Below are 26,187 nucleotides of genomic sequence, written 5' to 3'. Positions count from 1 at the left end.
CTGACCCCAACCCTTAGCAGCCACTGATCTTTTTACTTTCTCCATAGTTTTGCCTTTTCCAGAATGTTATATAGTTAGAATTTAGCCTTTTCAGATTGGCTTCTTTCACTTAGCAATCTACTTTTAAGTTTCCTCCATGTCTTTGTAGTTTGACAGCTCTCTTTTTCTTTGAATAATGATAGTCCATTGTATTGATTTACCATAGTTTATCCATTCACCTATTGAAGAACATCTTGGTTGCTTCCAAGTTTTGGCAGTTATGAATAAAGTTACTCTAAACATTTGTGTGGACATGAGTTTTCAACTTATTTGGGTAAATACCAAGGAGTGCAGTTGCTTGATTGTATGATAAGAGCATGTTCAGTTGTGTGACAAAATGCCAAAATGTTTTCCACATTGAACCATTTTGTATTCCCACCAACCATTAATGAGAGTTCCTGTTGCCCCACATTCTCATCAGCATTTGATGTTGCCACTGTTTTGGATTTTAGCCATTCTAGTAGGCTTATAGTGGGATCTCATTGTTTTAATTTGCAACTGCCTGATGACATGATTTTTTTAACATTCTTTTTTATATTCTTTTCCGTTATGGTTTGTCATAGGATATTGAATATATTGATAGTTCCCTGTGATATATACAGTAGGACCTTGTTGTATTTCCATTCTATATGTAATAGTTTGCATTTGCTAACACCAAACTCCCAAGCCATCCTTTCCTGCCTCCCCCTTGGCAACCACAAGTCTGTACTCTTTGTGAGTCTGTTTCTGTTTCATAGATAGTTTCATTTGTGTCATGTTTCAGATTCCACATATAAGTGATATCATATGGTAGTTGTCTTTCTCTTTCTGACTTTACTTAGTGTGGTAATCTCTAAGTCCATCCATGTTGTTGCAAATGGCATTACTTCATTCTTTTTTATGGCTGAATAGTATTCCATCGAGTGTATCATATCTTCTTTATCCATTCATCCATTGATGGACATTTAGGTTGTTTCCATGTCTTGGCTATTGTGAATAGTGCTGCTATGAACATTGGGGTTTTTTTTTTTTTTTTTTTTTTTAAACATCTTTATTGGGGTATAATTGCTTTACAATGGTGTGTTAGTTTCTGCTTTATAACAAAGTGAATCAGCTATACATATACATATGTTCCCATATGTCTTCCCTCTTGCGTCTCCCTCCCTCCCACTCTCCCCATCCCACCCTTCCAGGCTGTCACAAAGCACCGAGCTAATATCCCTGTGCCTTGCGGCTGCTTCCCCCCAGCTATCTACCTTACTACGTTTGTTAGTGTGTATAGAACATTGGGGTTTATGTATCTTTCTGAATTATAGTTTTGTCCAGATATATGCCCAGGAGTGGGATTGCTGGATCACATGGCAACTCTATTTTGAGCTTTTTGAGGAACCTCCATACTGTTTTTCATAGTGGCTGCACCAACTTACATTCCCACCAACAGTGTAGGAGGGTTTCCTTTTCTCCACACCCTCTCCAGCATTTGTTATTTGTAGTCTTTTTAATGATGGCCATCTGACCAGCGTGTGGTGGTACCTCATAGTTTAGATTTGCTTTTCTCTAATAATTAGCAATGTTGAGCATCTTTTCATGTGCCTGTTGGCCATCTGTGTGTCTTTTTTGGAGAAATGTCTATGTAGGTCTTCTGCCCATTTTTCTGTTGGGTTGTAAGTTTTTTTGTTGTTGAGTTGTGTGAACTGTTCATGTATTTTGGATTGTATTAAGCCCTTGTCAGTTGCATCATTTGCAGATATTTTCTCCTAGTCCATAGGCTGCTTTTCATTTCATTTATGATGTCCTTTGTTGTACAAAAGCTTGTAAGTTTGATTAGGTCCCATTTGTTCGTTTTTGCTTTTATTTATATTGCCTTGGGAGACTCACCTAAGAAAACATTGGTACGAGTTATGATGACATGATCTTGAGGATCATTTCATATGCTCTTTGCCATCTGTATATCTTCTTTGGTGAGGTATCTGTTCTGATTACTTGTGCATTTTGTAATTGGATAATTTTTTATAAAGTGTTTTTTAAAAAAATTAATTTATTTTATTTTATTTATTTTTGGCTGTGTTGGTCTTCGTTGCTCTGCACGGGCCTCTAGTTGTGGCGAGTGGGGGCTACTCTTCGTCGCGGTGCGTGGGCTCCTCATTGTGGTGGCTTCTCTTGTTGCGGAGCACAGGCTCTAGGCGTGCGGGCTTCAGTAGTTGTGGCTTGCGGGCTGTGGAGCGCAGGCTCAGTAGTTGTGGTGCATGGGCTTAGTTGCTCTGCGGCATGTGGGACCTTCCCGGACCAGGGCTTGAATCTGTGTCCCCTGCATTGGCAGGCAGATTCTTAACCACTGCGCCACCAGGGAAGAGCCGGGTAATTTTTATTTATTTATTTTTTGACCACACTGTGTGGCATGCGGGATCTCAGTTCCTCGACCAGGGATTAAACCCAGGCCACAGCAGTGAAAGCCCGGAATCCTAACCACTAGGCCACCAGGGAACTCCCAGTGTTATTTTCTTCTTGAGTTTTAAGAATTATTTGTATATTTTGGATACCAGTCCATTATCAGACATGTGTCTGGTAAATATTTTCTTCTAGCTGTGGCTTGTTTTATTCTCTGAACAGTGCCTTTCATGGAGCAGAATTTGTTAATTATAATGAAGTCCAACTTACCAATTTTCTCTTTCATGGGTCATGCATTGTATCTTTAAAAAATCACCAAACCCGAACTTATCTAGATTTTCTCCTGTGTTATCTTTTAGTTTTAGAGTTTTGTATTTTACTTTTAGGTTTGTGATGCCTTATGAGTTAATTTTGTGTACGGTGTAAGGCCTGAATCTAGACTCATATTTTTGCATGTGGATGTCCAGCTGCTCCAGCACCATTTGAAGAAAAGACTATCCTTTTATTTTATTTTTTAAAACATCTTTATTGGAGTATAATTGCTTTACAATGGCGTATTTCTGCTTTATAGTGTAGTGAATCAGCTATACATATATCACCATATCTCTTCCCTCTGTGTCTCCCTCCCTCCCACCCTCCCTATCCCACCCCTCTAGGTGGTCACAAACCACCAAGCTGATCTCCCTGTGCTATGCAGCTGCTTCCCACTAGCTAGCGGTTTTACATTGGGTAGTGTATGTATGTACGTGCCACTCTCTCACTTTGTCCCAGCTTACCCTTCCCCTTCCCTGTGTCCTCAAGTCCATTCTCTAGTAGGTCTGCGTCTTTATTCCCGTCCTGCCCCTAGGTTCTTCATGACCATTTTTTTTTTTTTAAGATTCCATATATATGTGTTAGCATACAGTATTTGTTTTTCTCTTTCTGACTTCATTCTGTATGACAGACTCTAGGTCCATCCACCTCACTACAAATAACTCAATTTCCTTTCTTCTTCTGGCTGAGTAATCTTCCATTGTATATATGTGCCATATCTTCTTTATCCATTCATCTGTCAACGGGCACTTAGGTTGCTTCCATGTCCTGGCTATTGTAAACAGAGCTGCTATGAACATTGTGGTACATGACTCTTTCTGAATTACGTTTTTCTCAGGGTATATGCCCAGTAGTGGGATTGCTGGGTCATATGGTAGTTCTGTTTTTAATCTTTTAAGGAACCTCCATACTGTTCTCCATAGTGGCTGTATCAATTTACATTCCCACCGACAAGGACTATCCTTTTAAATTGCCTTTGCTCCTTTGTCAACGGTCAGTTGGCTATATTTTTGTGAGTCTGGTTTGGGCCCTGTATTCTGTTCCATTGATCTCTTTGTCTCTTCTTTTGCCAGTACCACTCTGTCTTGATTACTGTGGCATGATATCTTTTAAAAATAAAAATATGATCATATTGTCCCATTCCTCAAAACACTTCAGGGACCTGCCCTGGCTTTTACTTGATGACGATTGATGACGACTCAGATCCTTCAGATAGCGTTTGAGGCCCTGTGTTGTGTGTGAGTCGCCCTTCCCCACCTCTCTAGTCTCATCCTAGCCCTTCCTCTTGTCATTAGGAGTTTTTTTTTTCTTCCATGTTCTTCCTGACCTCTAGGCCCTCATACTCAGTTTTCCCTCTTTGGATTTCTTTTCTAACCTCCTCTGATCCTGGTTAACTCTACTTACCTTTCAGGTTTCAGTTTAAAATTTATTTCCTTCCTTCCTCCCTCCCTCCCTCCCTTCCTCCCTCCCTCCCTCCCTTCCTCCCTCCCTCCCTCCCTTCCTTCCCTCCCTCCCTCCCTCCCTTCCTTCCTTCTTCTCTCTCTTTCTTTATTTTTGGCTGCGTTAGGTCTTTGTTGCTGCACGGCTTCCTCTAGTTGTGGCAAGCGGGGGCTACTCTTCGTTGTGGTGCATGGGCTTTTCATTGCAGTGGCTTCTCTTGTTGTGGAGCATGGGCTCTAGGTGCTCGGGCTTCAGTAGTTGCAGCTCGTGGGCTCAGTAGTTGTGGCGAGCGGGCTCTAGAGCGCAGGCTCAGTAGTTGTGGCGCATGGGCTTACTTGCTCCGCGGCATGTGGGATCTTCCCAGACCAGGGATCAAACCCATGTCCCCTGCATTGGGAGGCGGATTCCGAACCACTGCATCACCAGGGAAGTCCTAAAATTTATTTTCTTAATGAAGGCTTCCTTGATCTTCAGACTAGATTAGGGCTCCCTATTAAATTATGCTCTCATGACACCCTTCCTTTTTTTATTATAATGTGTAGCACAATCATTTGTCTTATTTATTATTGTTTTCCCTAGGACAAAAGCTTTTTGAAGGCCAGAGACCTCATCTATTCCTTCATCGCCACATATACTTAATTCTTAGTAAATATCTGTTGACTGAATTAATGAGTGAAGGGAAGGGCGCTAAGTACACTGGACATTAGCTAGATTAACTAGTAGAAAATTAGGCTTCTGGGGGATAAGTTTTACTAGATATGAGTGTACCACAGTTAGTATTTAGAGATTGTAACAGGAAATTTTAGTAAGTCTTTTGTAGTATTTTTGTGAGCAAGATGGATAAGTGTCAGGTCAGTATTTACAAAGGTAGATTGTAATCAATGTCAGCATGGGAAAAATGTCTCTGGTTTTCTGAAGGTCTTCTTGGTTGGAACTCTCCTATTTAATATTTAAATCACTTTCCTGAAGTCTCAGAAGGCATACCCAAATTGGTACGTTTTGTAAGTCCAGGAATGATAGATAATGAATTAGATGGTGGACTCTAGATTTTAAGTGATTTTCCTAAGCTAAAATGATTAGTCAAAATAAATGGGATAAAATAGATTTGAGAAAAATGTAAAACCCTTTACCGTGTCTTAAAAAAAAATCTTTACAAATGCAGGCTAAGAGAGAAAGATGTTTAACTAATATGTGGTGGTCCTGACTTGGCTACTGTGGTTGACTATAAACCCAGGGTATCAGCAATTTAATGAGTTGACCAGAAATCTGAATAGCAAACAGGGTGTATTTATAGAAGCATGTGGTGTGCAGTGAGGAAGGTGCTCATTTGGTATATTCTCTGATGATTGTACTGCACATGGAATAGGAGTTAATTCTGGATGCCACATTTTAGACAAACATTGGCAGACTAGGAGATGTTCACATGTGAAGCTTTGTGGTATAGTAGAATTCTGGGTATGGAATTTCATATGTACCAAGGCCAGGTTGGAGTCCCCACTGGCTTTGTTACTTGTTAACTGTCTGACGATTAGCAATTTATTGACTCTCTTTCAAGCTCAGTCCCCTTGTCTTTAAAATGTGGATAATGTCTTCTTAACAGGATTGTGATGAATAAAGGAAAACATGCTTAATAAAATGCTATACAGATATAAGGAAGTTCCATTTGTCTCATTGGCAAGGGGACTTGAAGAGATGAAGAAACTTTTTGTTTTAATTTTTAGGCTGGCGGCGGGGGGTGTTTTTTGGCAGTGAGGCAGGATGGTGATGGCAAGAGCAGCTATTGTTTGTTGGTGTCAGCTCAAGTGCCAGATGCTGTGCTTGACACCCTTGATATGGGTCATTCCCATTTCATCAGATTTGGCATTAAAGGCTTTTGTGCTACTGCAGTTTACACGTTTAACAAAGATTTTAAAGCATATACTCTGTGTAAAGCAAAGTGCTAGGCATTGTAGCAAATACCAGGAAGAATCATACTTGACCTCTGTCCTAGAGAAGTTTACATTTTAGTAAAGGAGACAGATACAGACTCAAATATTTTTAGGAAGTACAAGTCAACATGAAGAGGGGCCAGATGAAGGGTGGTGTGGTCAGAGGAAGATGGGATATGGGTTTGGTGGGCTTGTAGCTAACCTTGAGTGGTCGCACGAAGCATGGTGTTAGCGCGTGGGCTGCTGTCCTGTGTGAGGCTGCCCTCGGGACGGCACGGCTGGGTCTGAGGCCAGGGACCAGGCAGTTCCATTCCTGTGTCTTGTTACCCCAGAGCCATGGGCTTCATAGACGCCTGTCACTAGCTGAGAGGTAATTTGGCATGACGTGGCAGCCTTAAATTTTGGAATGTGTTGTTTTATTTAATACGTTCTTCTCCCACCGTTTGTCAATCAGTTAGGCTTAAAAACCACAGTTTTCTGTGCTTCACTTGTTCCATTTAACGTTAAGGTTTTATACTGCACTTCCTGCTCACTTTAATGAATGTTAGAGGTGCCACTGTGACAGGACATGACTGATGATTTTCCAGCTGTTTGGAGACTAGTGACTCAGATTAATATTTCAGATCTGACACTGCTCTTTCTCTTGGATTTTCTTAACATTTCCACAAGTTTTGGAAAATGAGCTTCTAAAATTAGTGTAAATAAGTATATATTTAGGCAAGCTGGTATGTCCAGGTACTATTATGTTTCAGTTATTTTTTGGGTGGTCACTCTTTATCCCCAGCTCAAGACTGTGTGTGAAGAACTAGGTATATGCTTCTCTAGCAAAGGGCTAGAGGTTCCCTTAGTCCACGAAAGTGGTGAGTCACCTGGTGTACATGTCAGTCTAATAATGCCCAGCCTTGTTATGCTATGTTTCTAAGAGGTTGGGTTAAATATAGGACTGCCACATGGCTCAGATTTAAATCAGGAATGGTGAATAGGTTTGGGACATTTAAACCAGGTTGGACATAGTTTATCCTTGAGCTAAGAGACCCTCCAAAATGTTTCAGAGCTGTTTGGGGCTGGGATGCCACTAGGTGGTATGGCTTCTGTCCATAAAATCTGTATCCAGCTGTCAACCATACATGTCCACTTCCATAACAGTGGAAGGAATTTATATTTTGATTAATTCATTTATTAACTATTGAGTCTTTGCTCTTTATAAAATAATGTTAAGATATAAAGATGAATCATATAAGATTTTACCATCAAGGAGCTTAGTCTTGTTGGGGGATTAAGATATATACATAATTAACTGTAATCCAAGTTTAAAAAGTGAAACGTAAGCACATAAGGGTGTAAGTGAATGTCATGGCTAGTCTGAAGAAAAAATTACTGTTTCCATCTAGGAAAAAAAGTGTAGGTAGAGACTGTGATGTGATGGTAAAATCAGGGTTAGTGAGTCTTCCATGGAGGAGATTGCTTTGAGTAGAGGGATGGAAAAATGAGTAGGATTTGGACATACAAAAATACAGGGGAAAAACCATGTAGAAAGTAGGAATGATGCTGAATACTAGCATAGGGACAAAGTGTAGAGCATTTAAAGGAAAGAATAAGAAATTAGTATATTCGGATAACAACGCTCATGAGTGATAATAAAAGAAAATTAGGTTGAAAAGTTATAGCAAGATGAGAAAAATGTTATGAGTGAATTTGTCATTTAAGATGTACTCACCCACCCTGGGAATGTCTAGAAGACACAGCTTTTACCATGATTGTGAGAAATAAATTTATGAGGGGCGCCCTGGTACCCTTGAAGAGCTTTATGATCATCCTTCTTTGTAGGTTAGATCTTACAGAGGGGTGACTACAGTCACTGAATTGGGAAACCTAAAGGCAATGGGAATAACTGGATCCTGCGGTGGTAGCACTTAGCCACACCCACAAGGCACAATGGGTGTGGTCACCATAATACACTGCGGAGTCAAAGCAGCATTTATTTACTTATTTTTTAAAGCAGCATTTAGAATACTCTGACTCCCAGAGACCTATGGCATTAGCTACTTGATCATGGTGTTCTTAGACGTGACATAGATAGGAAGGAAGCCCACTAAATTCTCACTTGATAGGTATAAACAGAAAAGTTCTAGGTTAAGTGAACAAAAGTCTAACTTTTGAATCATAAAAACTGAGAGTCATGGCTTCTCAATCAATTCCCAGACTTGAGCCATTTACAAGCCCAGAATCCTTTGAATGAAGAAGAGTCGAGGTCCCCTTGGGGAGAGGACCCCAATATGCTGCCAGATATTTACATTGTTCATCTTTCTCCCAGCCTTCCCCAAAGGGACCTACAGCCTTTTACCAGGGTAACTGAGCATTGGAGAAGAGGAAACAAGCAGACCTTTTGGGGACTACTAGACACTGGCTCTGAACTGACACTGATTCTAGGAGGCTCAAAATGTGACCTCAGTATAGCAGTTAGAACAGTGCTTATGGAGGTCGGATGATCACTAGAGTTTTAGTTCAGATCTGTCTCACAGTGAGGCCAGTGCGTGACTGAACCCATCCTGAATCTGGTTATTTCCCCAGTCATCTCTTCAGTTCTGGTGTGCATAGACATCCTCACAGGTCTGGTTTCCCTGACCTGTGAAGTAAGGGCTGGTATGTGGGGAAGACCAAGTAGAAGCTAGCAGAGTGGCCTCTACCTAGGAAAGTAGTACATCAAAAGCAACAACGCCGCATTCCTGGAGGGACTGCGGAGATTAGTGTTACCATCCAGGACTTGAAAGATGCAGGCCTGCTGACTCCCACCACAGCTTCATTCAACCTGCCTATTTGGCTTGTGCAGAAGAGAGATGGATCTTGGAGAATGACATTGGATTATTGTAAGTTTAACCAGGTGGTGGCTCCAGTTGCAGCTGCTGTACCAGATGTGGCTTCATTGCTTGGGCAACTTAAACATCCCCTGGCACCTAGTATACAGCTATTGACCTGACAAATGCCTTTCTCGCCGTACCTGTCAGTAAAGACCACTAGAAGCAGTTTGCTTTCATCTGGCAAGGCCAGCACTGTACCTTCACTGACCTACCTCAGGGGTGTATCAGCTCTCCAGCCCTGTGTCATAATTTAGTTCACAGGGGTCCTGATTGCCTTTCTCTTCCACAAGATACCACACTGGCCCATTATTCCTGACATTATGCTGATTGGATCTAGTGAGCGAGAAGTAGCACCTATGCCAAACTTACTGGCAAGACATTTGTGTGTCAGAGGGTGGGAAATAATTCAGGGACCGTCTGCCTCAGTGAAATTTCTAGGGCTCCAGTGGTGTGGGGCATGTCAAGATAACCCTTCCAAGGCCCCTCCTGCAACCAAAAAAGAGGCACAATGCCTGGTGGCCTCTTTGGACTTTGAAGGCAACATATTCCTCACTTGAGTGCTACTCCAGCCCATTTACCAAGTGACCCAGAAAACTGCTAGTTTTGAGTGGAGTCGTTGCCCCCCGACACACACTATCTTCTCTGTTTCAGTCCCTGCCTGTGGCCTCATGGGGCGTTGCCCACAGTCAGTTGACTGAGGAAGAGAAAACTTAGGCCAGATAGACAGATGGTTCTGCCTGGCCTGCAGGCACCAGCTACAGCACTGCCGCCCGTCTCTGGGACACCCCTGAAGGACAGCGGTGAGCAGAAGCCCTCCTGGTGGGCAGAACTTCCAGCAGTGCACCTGGTTGTTCCTTGAAAGAGAAATGGTCAGAGGCACAACTGTACACCGAGCCCTGGGCTATGACTTGATGGTCAGGAACTTGGAAGGAACATGACTGGAAAGTTGGTGACAAGGAAATTTGGGGAGAGGTATGTGCATAGACCTCCCTGAATGGGCAAAAATCATGAAGATACGTGTGTCCCATGTGAATGCTCACCAAAGAGTGACCTCAGCAGAGGAGGATTTTAATATTCAAGTGGATAGGATGACCCGTTGTATGGACACCACCCAGCCACCCCTGTCATCACCCAGTGGGCTCATGAATGTGGCTACAGGGGCAGGGGTGGGGGTTACACATGGATTTCCACTCACCCAAGGCTCACCTGGCTAAGGCCACCACTGAGTGCCCAGTCTGAAGCAGCAGACACCAGCACTGAGTCCCCAGTGTGGCATCATTCCCCAGGGTGACCAGCCAGCTACCTGGTGGCAGGTTGATTACGTTGGACCACTTCCATCATGGAAGGGACAGTATTCTGTCCTTCTTGGAATACACATTTACTCTGGGTATGGACTTACCTTCCCTCATGCAGTGCTTCTTCCAAAACTCCCATCCATGGACTTACAAATTGCCATCATGGAGTCCACACAGCATTGCTTCTGATCAAGGAACTCTCTTCACAGCAAATGAAGTATGGCAGTGGGCCCCTGCCCATGGAATTCACTGGTCTTACTCTGTTCCCCACAGTCCTGAAGCAGCAGTCGTGATAGAATGGTGGAATGGCCTTTTGAAAGACTCTTATAGTGACAGCTAGGTGGCAGTCCCTTGCAGGGCTGGGTCAGGGTTCTCCAATATATGGTGCTGTTTTTCTCCAAGTCAGGAATCAAGGGGTAGAAATGGGAGGGCCACCACTCACCATTGCCCCTAGTGACCCACAGCGACATTTTTGCTTCCTGTTCCTGCTCTGCCTCTGCTCTGCTGGCCTGAAGGTCTTAATTCCATCAGGAGACACAACAATGAGTCCATTGAATTGGAAGTTAAGACTGCTTCTCATCCACTTCAGGTTCCTCATTCCTGTGAATCAGCAGACAAAGAAGGAGTTACTGTGCTGTCTGGGGTGACTGGGCCTGATTCCCAAGGAAAGATTGGGCTGCTCCTCCTCAGTGGAGCTAAGGAAGAGTATGTCTGGAATACAGGAGAGCCCTTAAGCTGTCTCTTAGAATTGCCATGCCCTGTGGTTAAAACCAGGGGAGGACCACAACCCAATCCAGGCAGTACTACTAATGGCAGGAATGAAGGTTTATGTCACACCACCAAGGAAAGAACCACGACCAGCTGAGGTGCTTACTAAAGGCAAAGGGAATGTGGAATGGATAGTGGAAGAAGGTGTTTATAAATACCATCTATGACCACATGACCAGTTACAGACCCGAGGACTGCAATTGTCATGAGTATTTCCTCCTTATTTCGAGTATGTATGTATGTGTATCTCAAGTATCTCTGTTTCCTTCCCTCTCTGATCCCTTTATTATGTAACAAAAGATGTATTGATTTAATACATAATACTTAGGTTTTACATTTAAAGTTGTGGGATATCAAAGGAGAAGAGTAAAAATCACTCAAGGATTTTGATCCTCTTGTGAAGGTGTTAGTGATTTTTGGTTGTGTGCGAGAGAGTTGTGTCATGTTGGATGGAATTGTGACCTTGTTATTGTCTTCTTTTGGTGATGAAGGTTTAAGGAGAACTTTATGAGTGCCAAGTTGACAAGGAATTAGTTTTATGTGTCAAGTTGACTGAGTCATGGGCTGCCCAGATATTTGAACAAGCATTATTCTAGGTGTTTCCATGAAGGTGTTTTTGAATGAGATTAACATTTAAATCAGTAGACTGAGCAAAGCAGATTGTCCTTCCTAATGTGGATGGGCCTCATCCAATCTGTTGAAGGCCTGAATAGAACAAAAAGCTGACCTCCTGTTGAGTAAGAGAGAACATTTTTCCTGATGGCTTTTGGACTGGAACATTGGCTTTTTTTCCTGCCTTTGGCGTCAAATTGAAATACTGGCTCTTCCTGGGTCTCAAGCTTGCTGGCCTTTGGACTGGGAACCATTCCATCGGCTCTCCTGGGTCTCCAGCCTCCTAACTCACCCTGCAGATTTGGGACTTATTGGTCTCCATGACTGCATGAGCCAATTCCTTATGGTAAATCACTTTCTGTATAAATATATACATCCTATTGGTTCTTTCTAGAGAGCCCTGACCTAATACACATTTGGTTAATCCTGACTGATATAGATTTAGTCACTGCTAGGTTAAATCGTTTGAAACCACTTTGGAAAGATTAATCCTGCATCACTGTATACAATGAATAGAAATGAAGAGATACTGGGGAAAGGAAGACCAGTTAAGCTCTTTCAGCTACCTAGGCAACAAGTTTCTCTGAGCTAGAAATATAAGTTAAGGAAACAGCAGAGCACATATCATATTTGTAGAACTGGTAATGGATAAAAGTACTTTGCAACAGACCGTGGAAGAGAGTAGAATGCGTGAACTCTGAGGAACTCCATCATTTACGCAGCTGCAGGAGAAGGTACCTACAGGCAGACTGAGGAGGAGGAGCTGCTGAGTTGAGAGGAAATCAGAAGTCCAGAGTCTTAGAACAGAAGACTGTTGTCAGTTATGTCTGATGCCACTGAACAGCCGTTTGGGATGAGGACCGAGTTGTTCAATGGTTTTGGCATATAGAGATTGTTTGTGATTTTACCTGTGGTTTCAGGGGCTTCAAAAGATTAGATGCCAGACTGGAATGGCTTAAACAGTGAGTAGAAGGAGAGAAAAGAGAGACAGAATATGTAAGACGGCCCCTCATGAGAAACTTTGCTGGGAAAGGGAGCGCAGAAATGGGATTGTGGCTGGAGGGGCATGCTCTGGAGGGAGAATGGGATTGACCTTTGATAGGAAGAGAGACACTTCCTCCACTGTGAAAGGAAGGAAGGACAAAGTAAGTGTAGATGCCTATCATATTATGCGTTTGAAGGTGGGAAAATGAGTGCATTTTCATGTAGGGAATTTCACTTTGCAGTGGAGTATGAAGGAGAGTTATCAGCTGAGACCTAGAGAGGCAGAAGGGGTGTTGGAGGTCTGCAGAGTTGAGGAACAGACGGCCCCTTGAGGGAAAGTCCTGAGTGGGGATGGGGATGAAGCTTTCTGGGCAGCTCTGGGGTCTTTGCTAAGGTCGGAAGCCATCATTGGTGTTGGTATTTACTGTGGATTCTTTTTTTCAGCTTGGGTGGGGGTGGGGTAGGGATATAGATGGCTAGATTCATCCAAGCTCATAAGACTCTCAGTTAAACGTAACTTCTATGCGAGAATAATTGCATTAAGACCTTCTCGGCCTTGGGACTTCCACGGTGGTCCAGTGGCTAAGACTCTGCACTCCCAATGCAGGGGGCCCAGGTTCGATACCTGGTCAGGGAACTAGATCCCACATGCTGCAACTATGAGTTAGCATGCCACAACTGAAAGATCCCGTGTGCCGCAACTAAATATCCCACACGTGGCAACAAAGATCCCATGTGCTGCATCTGAGACCTAGTGTAGCCAAATAAATAAGTAAGTAAGTAAATCCTTCTCAGCCTTAAAAAGAATGTACTGAACATAATTTAACTTTTCTTGATGTCTAAGGTTTTCATTATATTAGCTATGATGCTCTGATTGTTAAAGTGATTGCTCTAGGTTCGAGTTGACGGGTGTTTATTACACATACATCACAATGCCCGGTTCTGCTGACATTGAACTGAAAGGTAAAATCCCTGCCCTAAGTAGTACCTGTCTGTGGTGAGAGTGTCCCTGGCTGTGTGGACCTTCTGCCAGGGAAACACAGATCAGGTACCCTCTCCAGGACAGATGGGTGGATGGGGGTGGGGTGTCGAGGGAGGTTTGGTCCCCAGAAGAGGTGACCAAAGTAGTCAGCTGACTTGGAACTCAGAAGATCCATTGTCACACAAAACAACTTTGAAAATAGTGGTTAGAGTTCCAGTCAGACCATTAAAAACTAATGAAAAGGGGCTTCCCTGGTGGCGCAGTCATTGACAGTCCGCCTGCTGATGCAGGGGACGTGGGTTCGTGCCCCGGTCCGGGAAGATCCCACATGCCGCAGAGCGGCTGGGCCCGTGAGCCATGGCCGCTGAGCCTGTGCATCCGGAGCCTGTGCTCCACAACGGGAGAGGCCACAGCAGTGAGAGGCCCACGCAAAAAAAACAAAAACAAAAACAAAAAACTAATGAAAAAATTACATATTTTCAATGAGAAATATTACAAAAAAACAACCCAGTATTATTTAAAAATTAGAAGGTGAGAATTTATAAGCCTTTTATTCATTTTGAAATTTGTGTTGAGAAAATATTATTTCACTTGATAAGGTAGATTTCAGATTTTGTGGAGATTTTTTGAGTGAATGCTTGAGTGCTTTTAAGGGCTGTAATATATGCTGACAGTGACTCCATGTATTTAACTCATCGTCAAAACTTCTGTCTTTTCCTTTTCTTTGGTACCAAATAAACAACTTAAAAAAAACCCAACAACAGAGCACTGACTATGGCTACAAATGGAATAAAGGGAAGGAAAGGTGTATGCATGTCTGTATATTAACTGGATAAACATTGGAAAAGGGTGAGTTGGAGGCAGATAACATTTACTCAGTGCACGTTAAAAGTCACATACTAAGTACTTGAACGTGTAGCAAATGCATTTAGTCTTAACAAAACCCCATGAGATGTAGGTATCATTGATACCTGTTTTACAGATAAGAAAATAAATAATTTAACTAAAATAAATAATTTACCCTCAGTCAAATGGTTAGTGGTAAAAGTGGCAAACTCCTACATCTTTGGCTTTATTTCCTGTGTTCTTCCCTCCAAAATAGCTAAGGTAAAATGAGCTGTTGGCATTGTAAAAATTTTTTTAAAAGAGTTATTTATCTGTGATTTTTCTGAGCAGAAAAGAAGGTAGTGTTGTGGAATAAAGTAGAATTCCTTGTCTTGGCCAAAGCCAAAGCATTTGTCAGGGTGATAGTATACAGGGATGTATATTCAGTGTTCATAAATCAGGTTCGTATTTCTTGGGAGATAGTAGTGGTGGAGGTGAGTGGCAGGGAGGATTATCTATGCACTACACTGAAAGTTCAGAGTTTGAGTCTCTCACTTGTTTGCATCATATGAGGGATATGTGTTTCTAATAATTGAATGGAACTCAATGAGCAGTACGTATATGGCTATTAATAGATTTTGTTGTTGTTGTTTAAGCGTACGTTAGCTGCTACCAATCATTGATTTTTCAGTCTCAGATCCTTGGTATGTCTATGAAATCCCTAATTAGATAAGCATTGCCATAGGAGTTCTGAATGGATATGATCTTTGATAACTCTGTCTGTTCTCAATAATATCTTTTGGAAATGTGGAAAATCAACCTGGTTGGTATTGTTGGTATTTTATATAAATGGAGAATACAGATTTTAGTGTATGATATAAATCTAAGAAACATGAAAAGTGTTTGTGTATGTGTTACATACTAGTTTGAAGAAATCACACAAAAATTTCCATCTGAGATTTTTTTTTAAAGCATAGTTGAGACTTTTAAATATCTCTTCAAATATAATTTGTCATGTTTCTGAAATGGAATAAATCAGACCTAGCTTATATCATACTAAATATTTTATGCCTTACAGTTAGTTCTATAAAAATGTTTAGTCGTCTCTATTAACCACCTTCCTTAATGTTCCTAGGTTATTGAATCTTTGGGAATTATTATTTATAAGGCACTGGACTATGGCTTGAAGGAGAATGAAGAAAGGGAATTAAGCCCTCCCCTGGAGCAGCTCATCGATCGCATGGCCAACACGGTAGAGGCTGATGGCAGCAATGATGAAGGCTATGAGGCTGCCGATGAAGGTCTGGAGGAGGAGGAAGATGAGAAGAGAAAAATCTCAGCAATCCGGTCCTACAGAGATGTCATGAAGGTAAAGTTTACAATTACCTCTTTCTTTGAAGAGTTATTTCACTTTAAAAAACTGAATGGTGATTTAGCATTTGATAATAGTTCTTAGATTTTCAGCTATAAGTGAAATGTGTTCTAATTTCATTCTTTTACATGTAGCTGTCCAGTTTTCCCAGCACCATCTATTGAAGAGACTGTCTTTTCTCCATCATATATCCTTGCGTCCCTTGTCATAGATTAGTTGACCATAGGTGCGTGGGTTTATCTCTGGGCTTTCTATCCTGTTACATTGATCTATATTTCTGTTTTTGTGCCAGTACCATACTGTTTTGATTATTGTAGTTTTGTAGTATAGTCTGAAGTCAGGGAGCCTGATTCATCCAGCTCTGTTTTTCTTTCTCAAGATTGCTTTGGCTATTCAGGGTCTTTTGTGTTTCCCATTACAAATTTAAAATTTTTTTGTTCTACTTCTGTGAAAAATGCCATTGGTAATTTGATAGGGATTTCATTGAATCTGTAGATTAGAACACTCTCTAACACCATGCACAAAAATAAACTCAAAATGGATTAAAGACCTAAATATTAGTCCAGATACTATAAAACTTTTAGAGGAAAACATAGAACACTCTCTGACATAAATCGCAGCAATATCGTTTTTGATCCACCTCCTAGTGTAATGAAAATAAAAACAAAAATAAACAAGTGGTACCTAACTAAACTTAAAAACTTTTGCATAGCAAAGGAAATCATAAACAAAATGAAAAGACAACCCACAGAATGGGAGAAAATATTTGCAAATGAAGCAACCAACAGGGGATTAATTTCCAAAATATACAAACAGCTCATGCAGCTCTATATCAAAAAAACAAATAACCCAATCAAAAAATGGGCAGAAGATCTAAATAGACATTTCTCCAAAGAAGATAGACAGATGTCCAAAAAGCACATGAAAAATGTGCTCAACATCACTAATTATTAGAGAAATGTAAATCAAAACTATAATGAAGTATCATCTCACACTGGTCAGAATGGCCATCATCAAAAAATCTACAAACAATAAATGCTAGAGAGGGTGTGGAGAAAAGGGAACCCTTCTACACTGTCGCTGGGAATGTAAATTGGTACAGCCACTATGGAGAATAGTGTGGAGGTTCCTTAAAAAACTAAAAATAGAGTTACCATATGGTCCAGCAGTCCCATTCCTGGGCATATATCTGAAAAAAAACCATAATTCAAAAAGATACTTGCACTCCAGTGTTCATTGCAGCATTATTTACAGTAGCCAAGACATGGAAGCAACCTAAATGTTCATCGACAGATGAATGGATAAAGAAGATGCGGTGTATATATACAGTGGAACGTTACTCAGCCATAAAAAGAATGAAATAATGCCATTTGCAACAACATGGATGGACCTAGAGATTAACATACTAAGTGAAGTAAGTCATAGAAAAGACAAATATTATATGATATCACTTATATGTGGAATCTAATTAAAAAATGATGCAAATGAAAAAAACATAAATGAAGTGAATAAGGAACTAAAAATACTTGATTCTGTGATAAATGAAGAGTAAAAAGTTTTCCATTAAGAAACAAAACTGGGACTTCCCTGGTGTGGCAGCGGTTAAGAATCCACCTGCCAATGCGGGGGACACGGGTTCGAGCCCTGGCCCAGGAAGATCCCACATGCCACGGAGCAGCTAAGCCCGCGAGCCACAACTACTGAAGCCTGAGCACCTAGAGCCCGTGCTCTGCAACAAGAGAAGCCACCGCAACGAGAAGCCCGCGCACTACAACGAAGAATAGCCCCCGCTCACTGCAACTAGAGAAAGCCTGCACACAGCAACGAAGACCCAACACAGCTATAAATTTAAAAATAAATAAATAAATTTATAAAAAAAGAAAGGAAAACTGTGTATACCTCTGAAACTGAGCTAACAGTTTTTGGTAGTGGTTTAGTGGGTATTTGTGGGGGAGAACAGGGCATGGTGAAGGAGGAGGGGACACCCACCCACCCAACCATGTCAGTTGGTTAACCCTGGCACCAGTCAAGTGACAGATGTCATGGCCAGATTGCTCTTGTATAGTATAGATTTGGAAGATGAGACCTGGAGAGTTTTTGGAATCTTACAGTTCTACTCAATGACATTCAGTATGTTAACTTATAAAACAAAGATTCTTGGACATTCATCAGTTTGAACTGATAACTGTTACACTGTTTTATTGTTTTTTAAATTTGAGCTACTATGTCTGCCCTCCTGCCTATCTTATTTCTATCATAATATGAAAAATAAACAATTAAAATGCTTTTTTAGAAAGGTTTTATAGATTGGAGGAAAACTAAGTTTACCAATTCCATTCTTACGAATTTTATTGGAGAATATCATATACTCACCCCTTGTTTCTTAGTTTCTATGTTAACCAAAACTGATCAGTAAAAATTTCCACATCTGTAACAGTACGTTCTGAATATTTCTTTTAGCTACATGAGAAGAAAAATAATTGCTGAAACATTTGACAAGTAAACTGAATTTTATATATCATAAAACCCATTATTCATGGCCAAATAGTGACACATAGGAATTTGTGATTTGCTCAGTGGGTTGAAATCTTCAATTAGTAAATTGGCTTCTGTTTACATTGTTGGAAGAGAAGACAAGAATTAATTGAGGAAATATATGCTTTCTCCTTGTTGAAAGTGGAAATGTGAAACTAAGTTTGAATAATATAAATAATAGAATGTTTAGGAACTTGGAGACAATTTGTTTTTTTTTGACAATTTGTTTTTAATTCTTAGTGAGCAAGACCTTTTTATTGTGTAACTTTTCCCCGGAACAGTTGTTTATTCCTACCAGTCTTTCAATTTGGTATATGGTGTGTTACACTTGAAAATTACTTTCACATCCATTGTTATCTGAGACTTATGGTAACACTGTGAGGTATTGGGTTGGCATTGTTATACCCATTTTACAAATGAAAGAACTAAGGCTCAGAGAGGTGTGTGACTTGTCCAGCTTCTTTGAACTGAGTGAATGAGAGGAAGTTAATTTCAGAGGTTTATAGTCAGGTAGGACTTAGATTGGAACCCTGGTTTTGCCATTTTTGTACCAATTGTTTTACCCTGGATTATTTAATCCTATGATCCTTATTCTTATGTAAAGAGAGAATATCCGCCTGATTGAGTTTTGTGCAGATTAAATTAAATAACATAATTAATATAAAGTACCTACTATAGTGCTTGTCATGAATAAAAATTTAATAGCACTTACTATATGCCAGGCATTTTTCTAGGTGCTAGGGATATACCAGTAACAACATACAATTGGTCCCTGTTTTTATGGTTCTTAATTGTAATGGAGAAAAACAGGATATAAACAAGTAAAGTATAAACACATATATCATTTTTTTCTGAGTCATTCCAAGGCTTTTTGCCACTGCATATAGGTCAGAACAAATTGCAGGCACAAATTTATGTCAGCGATAGAATGTGTTCTTCTCTTAAATTAAGAATATAACACCTGGGCTTCCCTGGTGGCGCAGTGGTTGAGAGTCCGCCTGCCAATGCAGGGGACACGGGTTCGTGCCCCGGTCTGGGAGGATCCCACATGCCGTGGAGCGACTGGGCCCGTGGGCCGTGGCTGCTGAGCCTGCGCATCCGGAGCCCGTGCTCCACAACGGGAGAGGCCACAACAGTGAGAAGAGGCCTGCGTACGGCAAAAAAAAAAAAAAAAAAAAAAAAAAGAATATAACACCTAAAATATTTTTCTTTCAGATTGTTTGTTGAGAAACATATAGAACTAAGTGGAGCCGTTCAGGAAGTATTAAGAAAAGATCATTCTTAAAAATTATTTTCTTATATATAAATATATCTTAGAAAAGATTCCTTCAGTTAACATTAGTTGAAAAGAAAAGGGATTGTAGACGTGAAGTAAACGGTGGTGGTGATGGAGAGTGAAGTATGTAGGCAAGGAAGATTAAGGAGACCAGGGGCAGGATGATGGAAGAGGAGGACGTGAGACAGTGTGTGGAGAGGAAGAGTGAAAGGAGTGTTTGAGAAATGAATGAAGTTACTATGAGAATAGCACATGAGCAGATTCTTCATTTGAGACGAATGTAAAAGTCTCAGCTTACTCATGCCTTCATTTACCTTCTCAGATATTTAGGAAGCATTTAGTGTGCCTTCCTTGTTCTGAGTACTCTATCAGGTGCTTGGAGATGAACTTAACTGGGGTTAAATGAACCCCAGTGAGGTAAATATTATGGACCTGGTGTCTAGGACCATACTAGCCCATACACCTTGGTGTAAAGTAGCAATCTGCTTTCCTTCTTCAGGATACTGTACTTCCATCTGTAAGAGAATCGTAATAAATAAAAATTTGCAATGTCTGTAATGTGGAGGATGTCCTTCTAGAAGGGGTACCCTTACAAATAATCTGAAAATATGAAAGTGGTGGGCCAGCACAGGTTCATGGGAGGCTTGTAGGGCACAGAGAGGCACACTGAACTCAGCCTGGTGGATCCTGGTTCTCTTACACACTCCAGTCCCCCTAATTGTCAGGGAATGCAAATAAAGCAATACCATTTGCCATTCTTTTGAAAGCAAGAATTTACTTTTGTTGAAATTAGAAATTACGGTAAATTTTTTTGCTCAGTAATTGATAGCTGCAGTGTAAATTTACATAGCTCTTACATAAAATAATTTGACAGTATATTAAGAAGTCTAAAACTATTCACTATGTATAATAGCAGAATGCTAGAAATATCCCAGATGTCCATTAGTAGGGAAATGGTGAACTAACTGTGGTACAGCCAACTAGTGGCGTACTATATCACTATCAAAAGGGCTGTGGAAAGATCTCCAGGATATATCATTTACATGAGAAAACAAGGTGTAGAAAATCATGTATAGTATGCCAGCATTTATCTAAGAAAATGTATGGATAAGAACATATATATATTTTTTTTTTTTTAAAAAGAGGAAAGATAAACCGGAGTAGAAACCAGGACAGGCATTAAAGCTACATATCTATATGTGTACTTGATTCTGTGGATTTGATTTAGAAACCATATAAATATTTTACATAATTATGAAACAAAACTGAATATGGAAATATAATCCCCTCAAATCCAAAGCAAACTGAGCCTGTTACCGCATCAGAAACGTGACCACATAGACAGACCTGGAAAGCAACGATCACATAGTAGCAGTGAGCACAGCTGCCACCAGCTCATGGTCTTCGAATACCATTCCCTACTAAAAGAATTCTAGAATTCCTTAGAGAGATGGCTAATTCCAGATCTGGGAAGGAAATGTGTAAAATAGCCTGGAACATCTTGTCATACCAGAAAGCAAACAGACTATCCAAGATTACTAAGTTAGGTAAAAAGGACTCAGAAGCCAACTCAAGGAGCCTCCCGCATTGGTCAGATGGAAGAATTTGATCATCAATAAGAATAGTAGCTGTGATGGATTAAAGCAGACCAAATATTCTGCATTCTCTGGACACATAAGTAATAATTAATAAAACCCTTTTGGTCACCTTTAGCGGTTGTTCAGCTGTTAACCAAGTTGTTAACCCACTTATTATTTTGACAACTGGTGTATAGACAGAATCCATTCTGCCTTTTCCATAAGGACACCACCTCAGGGCAACCAAAGAGTTTTGGATGAATGTCTCTTTATAAAAGTATTCCAACTAATAAATGAAAGGGAAGTGAAGTGATAGGGATTGCAAAATGGTAATATTCTGATTCTACAAAATAATAGCATTGTGGCATCACAAGAAACCAGCAGACTTTCTGTGCCTCCGATGGAAGTTTACAGCATCACCTGCAAAGTCTTCTTGCCAAATAAACAATCTGATCAAGCCTCTAGATCTAACTAATCTAACTACCAATTTATAGGAAGTTCAGGGGACATAGAAACATTTAAAATAACACCATAGGGATGCAATCAGCAAAATCAGATTGTGGGAAACTATAGCACAAATCACATAATTACTTCAACAAGTAACTTACAAATCAAAAGGAAGGGGAGAGAGGAAAAACATAGATTAAAAGAGACTTAATACATACCCATTGCAGTAGAATGAACCTCGATTAAAAGAAATAAATTATAAAACTGGGTATATATTTGAGATAATCAGGAAAATTTGACCTCTTACTCTCTAGTTGATGATATTAGGAATTATTCATATTTTTAGATATGATAATATTGTGGTTATATTTTTTAAAAAAGAACTCATCATTTTGTGATATATGCTGAAATATTTACATGTGAAATTCAGATATCTGGGATTTGCTGTAAAATAATCCTGGAGGGTGAGGCTTAAGTGGATGAGGATGTAGATGAAACAAGATTAGCCATGAATTGATAATGGGTGATGGGTACACTGTAATTCATTATATTATTCACCTCATTTTTTATATGTTTGAAATTTTTTCACATAGTAATGCTACTATTAGGAATTTTTCAAAGAGGTCAATTTTTTTTTTTGCTTTCTAGTCCCTGTGGACTTTTTAAAAAAATTTATTTATCAAAGAGGGCAATTTTAAAACTTAGATAGAACTGACATATAACATTATATTAGTTTCACTTGTACAATATGTATAATGATTCCCTATTTGTATAAATTGCAAAATGATCAGCACAATAAGGCTAGTTAACATCCATCACCACACATGGCTACGAATTTTTTTTCTTGTGATGAGAACTTTTAAGCTCTACTCTTTTAGCAGCTTTCAAATATATAATACAGTATTGTTAACTATAGTCACCATGCTGTACATTACATCCCTAGGACTTAACTTATTTTATAACTGGAAGTTTGTACCTTTTGACCACCTTCACCATTTCACCCACCCTGTACCCACAAGCCCCAACCACTGGCATCACCAGTCTGTTCTCGGTACAAAGAGATGTTTTTTAATACAAAATGTTACATAGATACACGAAGATGTGTATCACAGCATTATTTATACTGTTCTGAAAGTGGAAATAAATGACTCACAAAGAAATGGTATATCAACTACATGGATTATCATATGGTCTTTAAATTATAATTATGTGGGTTATGAAGCAATATGGGAAATTTTTGTTTTAATAAATGGAAAAAAGACCACAAAATTCTGCGTGTACTGCTATGTGTATAAAGAAGAGACTGTGCTCAGGAATAAAGATGCAGACCTACTAGAGAATGGACTTGAGGATACGGGGAGGGGGAAGGGTAAGCTGGGACAAAGTGAGAGAGTGGCATGGACATATATACCCTACCAAATGTAAAATAGATAGCTAGTGGGAAGCAGCCGCATAGCACAGGGAGATCAGCTCGGTGCTTTGTGACCACCTAGAGGGGTGGACTGGGGAGGGTGGGAGGGAGGGAGATGCAAGAGGGAAGAGATATGGGGACATATGTATATGTATAACTGATTCACTTTGTTATAAAGCAGAAACTAACACACCATTGTAAAGCAATTATACTCTAATAAAGATGTAAAAAAAAGAAAAGAAATGGTAGGTGTTATGGTTTTCAATAAATCTATAATTTATTAAAAAAAGAGACTGTGCTGATTTATGATTTACCATAAATGGTATTAATGGCATTGTGATTCAGGGGGAACCATATGGCTTCAGAAATTCCATTCCTCTTATTGTTTAGCATTTGTATAGTAAATAAAATATTGTAAAATTTTAGTATGGCTATATTAAGTTATTGCCCATGAATAGTTTTATAAGTTATATTTCCAGTGTTAATTCATACTTTCAAAAAAATCTGGCATGTTTCTGTAAATATAAGAATATAGTTTACAAATAATAAGCCCTGCTTATAAAAAGCTAATATGTTTTTGGTTTGCCACATAATGTCAGAATTTACATGCTATTTTGAAAACTCATCAGGAGAGAAATTTAAGAAAAGGATAGTACTGTAGAGTGTGATTAAAAATAGAAAAAAACCCTATATTATTTAATTTTTTTTAAAGATTTTTTTTTGATGTGGACCACTTTCTAAAGTCTTTATTGATTCCGTCACAATATTGCTTCTGTTTTACGTTTTTCGGTTTTTTGGCTGCAAGGCATGTGGGATCCTTGGTCCCCGACCAGAGATCGAACCCACACCGCCTGCATTGGAAGGCAAAGTCCCAACCACTGGACCGCCAGGGAAGTCCCTAATTTTATTATACCAAGCTAGATTAGTACAGTGCACAGTTTATCTTCATCTTCAAACTGCACATGTATTACAGACAGCTGAAGTGGAATGAGTCTGTTATTTTCATTTGTGTATAAATTTGGCCTAGGTTTAATGGAGTATATCCAAGGGAAGCCATAATGTTTGTTTGAGCTTGTCTGTTACTGAGTGAAGGTGTGTTAACATAGGTTAGTTGGGTGACCATAGTCCATCAGTCAAATTAGAGTGACTCCAAGGAACAAACTGTAGTTCTCTGTACTTCAAAATGTTTGTTCTTTAAGTTTTGAAATTTGCTGGAAACGTGCTAATTTTCTCACTGGTTTAGGCAAAAATTTAGTAATTTATCCTAACTATATGATGCTGCATTTAATGAAGATGATCTTTGTTATTAATTTCTTATGACAAATGCATGATTATACTCACTAGGCAAAACATTTTAATTATGGTTTAAAATTATATTCTACTTAGATTTTTGCAAATAAAATTCTAAGCTTTGTGAACTGAATATTTTTTAAGCATTTGAATTTTAGCAGTTGAGAATAAATTATGGGGAAATTTGGAGTTTAATATTATCAACAAAAGACTGTGATATAAAACCTAAATATATCAGAAGATATAATTCTGATTATGCCTTTTTCTCTTCTAAGGTGATATTATTTACACACACTGCAGTATGTGTCTCCAGACATAGTGACTTGGATTGCTGAACGCTTCATAATTTAGAGTTTAAACAAAAACTGTATTCTCAATTAATTGTGCCGAAGTTTTTAAAAATACTTTATGGTCTTTTACTGTGTAGTATTTTGACGCTAATTAGGGTAAAAGGCCAATGGATAATAGAGTTTCTGGCATACATCTTTGATTTGATATCAGATAAAGATTTTTTTCCTAGTTGGTACATTGCTTCAAAATACAAATGCTAACTTATTTGACCAAAAATGTTTCCAAATGTTTTGAAAGTATTGTAGGCTGTCTTTTTCTAATCACATCAGTCTAGCCCAGGTTTGCTGATAATTTCAAGTTTTGTTGAAAATATATAACAAGGTCTTACGTGTGTAATGAAGTTTTCAGAAAATTAATTTCGATTCTGGCAATATTATTAATGATTCTATACAGAGAATTCAGATAATGGAGTTGTCAGATAGACTTTTTTTTTTTTTTTTTTTTTTGCGGTATGTGGGCCTCTCGCTGTTGTGGCCTTTCCCGTTGCGGAGCACAGGCTCTGGACGCACAGGCTCAGCGGCCATGGCTCACGGGCCTAGCCGCTCCGTGGCATGTGGGATCTTCCCGGACCGGGACACGAAGCCTTGTCCCCTGCATCGGCAGGTGGACTCTCAACAACTGCACCACCAGGGAAGCCCAGATAGACTTTTAATTGATGTTCAGGATTCTAAGAGTCAGGATTGAAACTTTGAGTAGAGAACTGGAAAATATATAGAAAGAACCAAATGGGAATTTGAGAACCAAAAAATGAAGTAACTGAAATAAAAGTTTAGTGGATGAGTTTAATAGACTAGACGGAGCTGAAGAGAGAATGAAGTGGAACGTTGTCAATAGAAAATATTCAGAGTGAAGCACAGACACAAAAAGAATAAAAGCAGTACACATAATTAAAGTCCCAAGGAGAGCCAATGAAGAGAGAGGATGGAAGGCATATTTGAAGACATACTAAGAATTTCCCAAAACAATGCAAAACACTATGCTGCAGATTCTGGAAGCCCCACAAACAAAAAGAGCAAGATAAATTAAATGGAAAACAATCTAGTTTCATACCTAAACTGCTAAAAACCACAAGCGGAGAGTCTAAAATCAAGCCAGAGAGAAAACTGGACTGCACCTGACTTCTCAACAGAAACAATGGAATCTAGAAGACAGACTGGAATGACATTGTCAAAGTTCTAGAATAGAACCTAAAATTCATTACCTAGTGAAGTATCTTTCCAGATTAAAGGTAAAGTAGTTCTTTTCCTGACCAAAAAAGCAGTGGCCTAGAGTAGGAGTTGGGGAGTCATCAGCTTTATAGGTAGCATTTAAAGCAGTTAGAGTAGACAAGATCAGCTAAGGTGAGTAGAGAGAAACCCAAAGATCCAAGATTGAACCCTAAAAACTCCAGCATTTTGGTTTAGCTTAAAATTTATTCATAGAACAGCGAAGGTAGGTTAAGTAAGAAATTATATAGCTTAGTCTTCTCCTTTTAGAAATAAGCTGAAACCCAGCAATGTTAAATAAATTGTCCAAAGT

At 39.6% G+C, this 26,187-nt stretch overlaps 1 protein-coding gene across 1 annotated transcript in view; it reads left to right on the top strand.

The window, feature by feature from the left end:
- Positions 1-26,187, top strand: part of SPIRE1 (spire type actin nucleation factor 1) — a 204,692-nt gene that overhangs the window by 103,383 nt on the left and 75,122 nt on the right. Inside the window, exon 4 of the mRNA XM_065889479.1 lies at positions 15,546-15,779. Within this exon, the coding sequence (XP_065745551.1) occupies positions 15,546-15,779 (234 nt within the window). The remainder of the gene's footprint in view (positions 1-15,545; positions 15,780-26,187) is intronic.

Source organism: Phocoena phocoena, chromosome 13 (assembly GCF_963924675.1).
Source record: "Phocoena phocoena chromosome 13, mPhoPho1.1, whole genome shotgun sequence".
In the NCBI taxonomy this organism is placed as follows: Eukaryota; Metazoa; Chordata; class Mammalia; order Artiodactyla; family Phocoenidae; genus Phocoena; species Phocoena phocoena.
The sequence above is the reverse complement of the archived record's forward strand: the minus strand, read 5'-3'. Positions and strand labels throughout refer to the sequence as shown.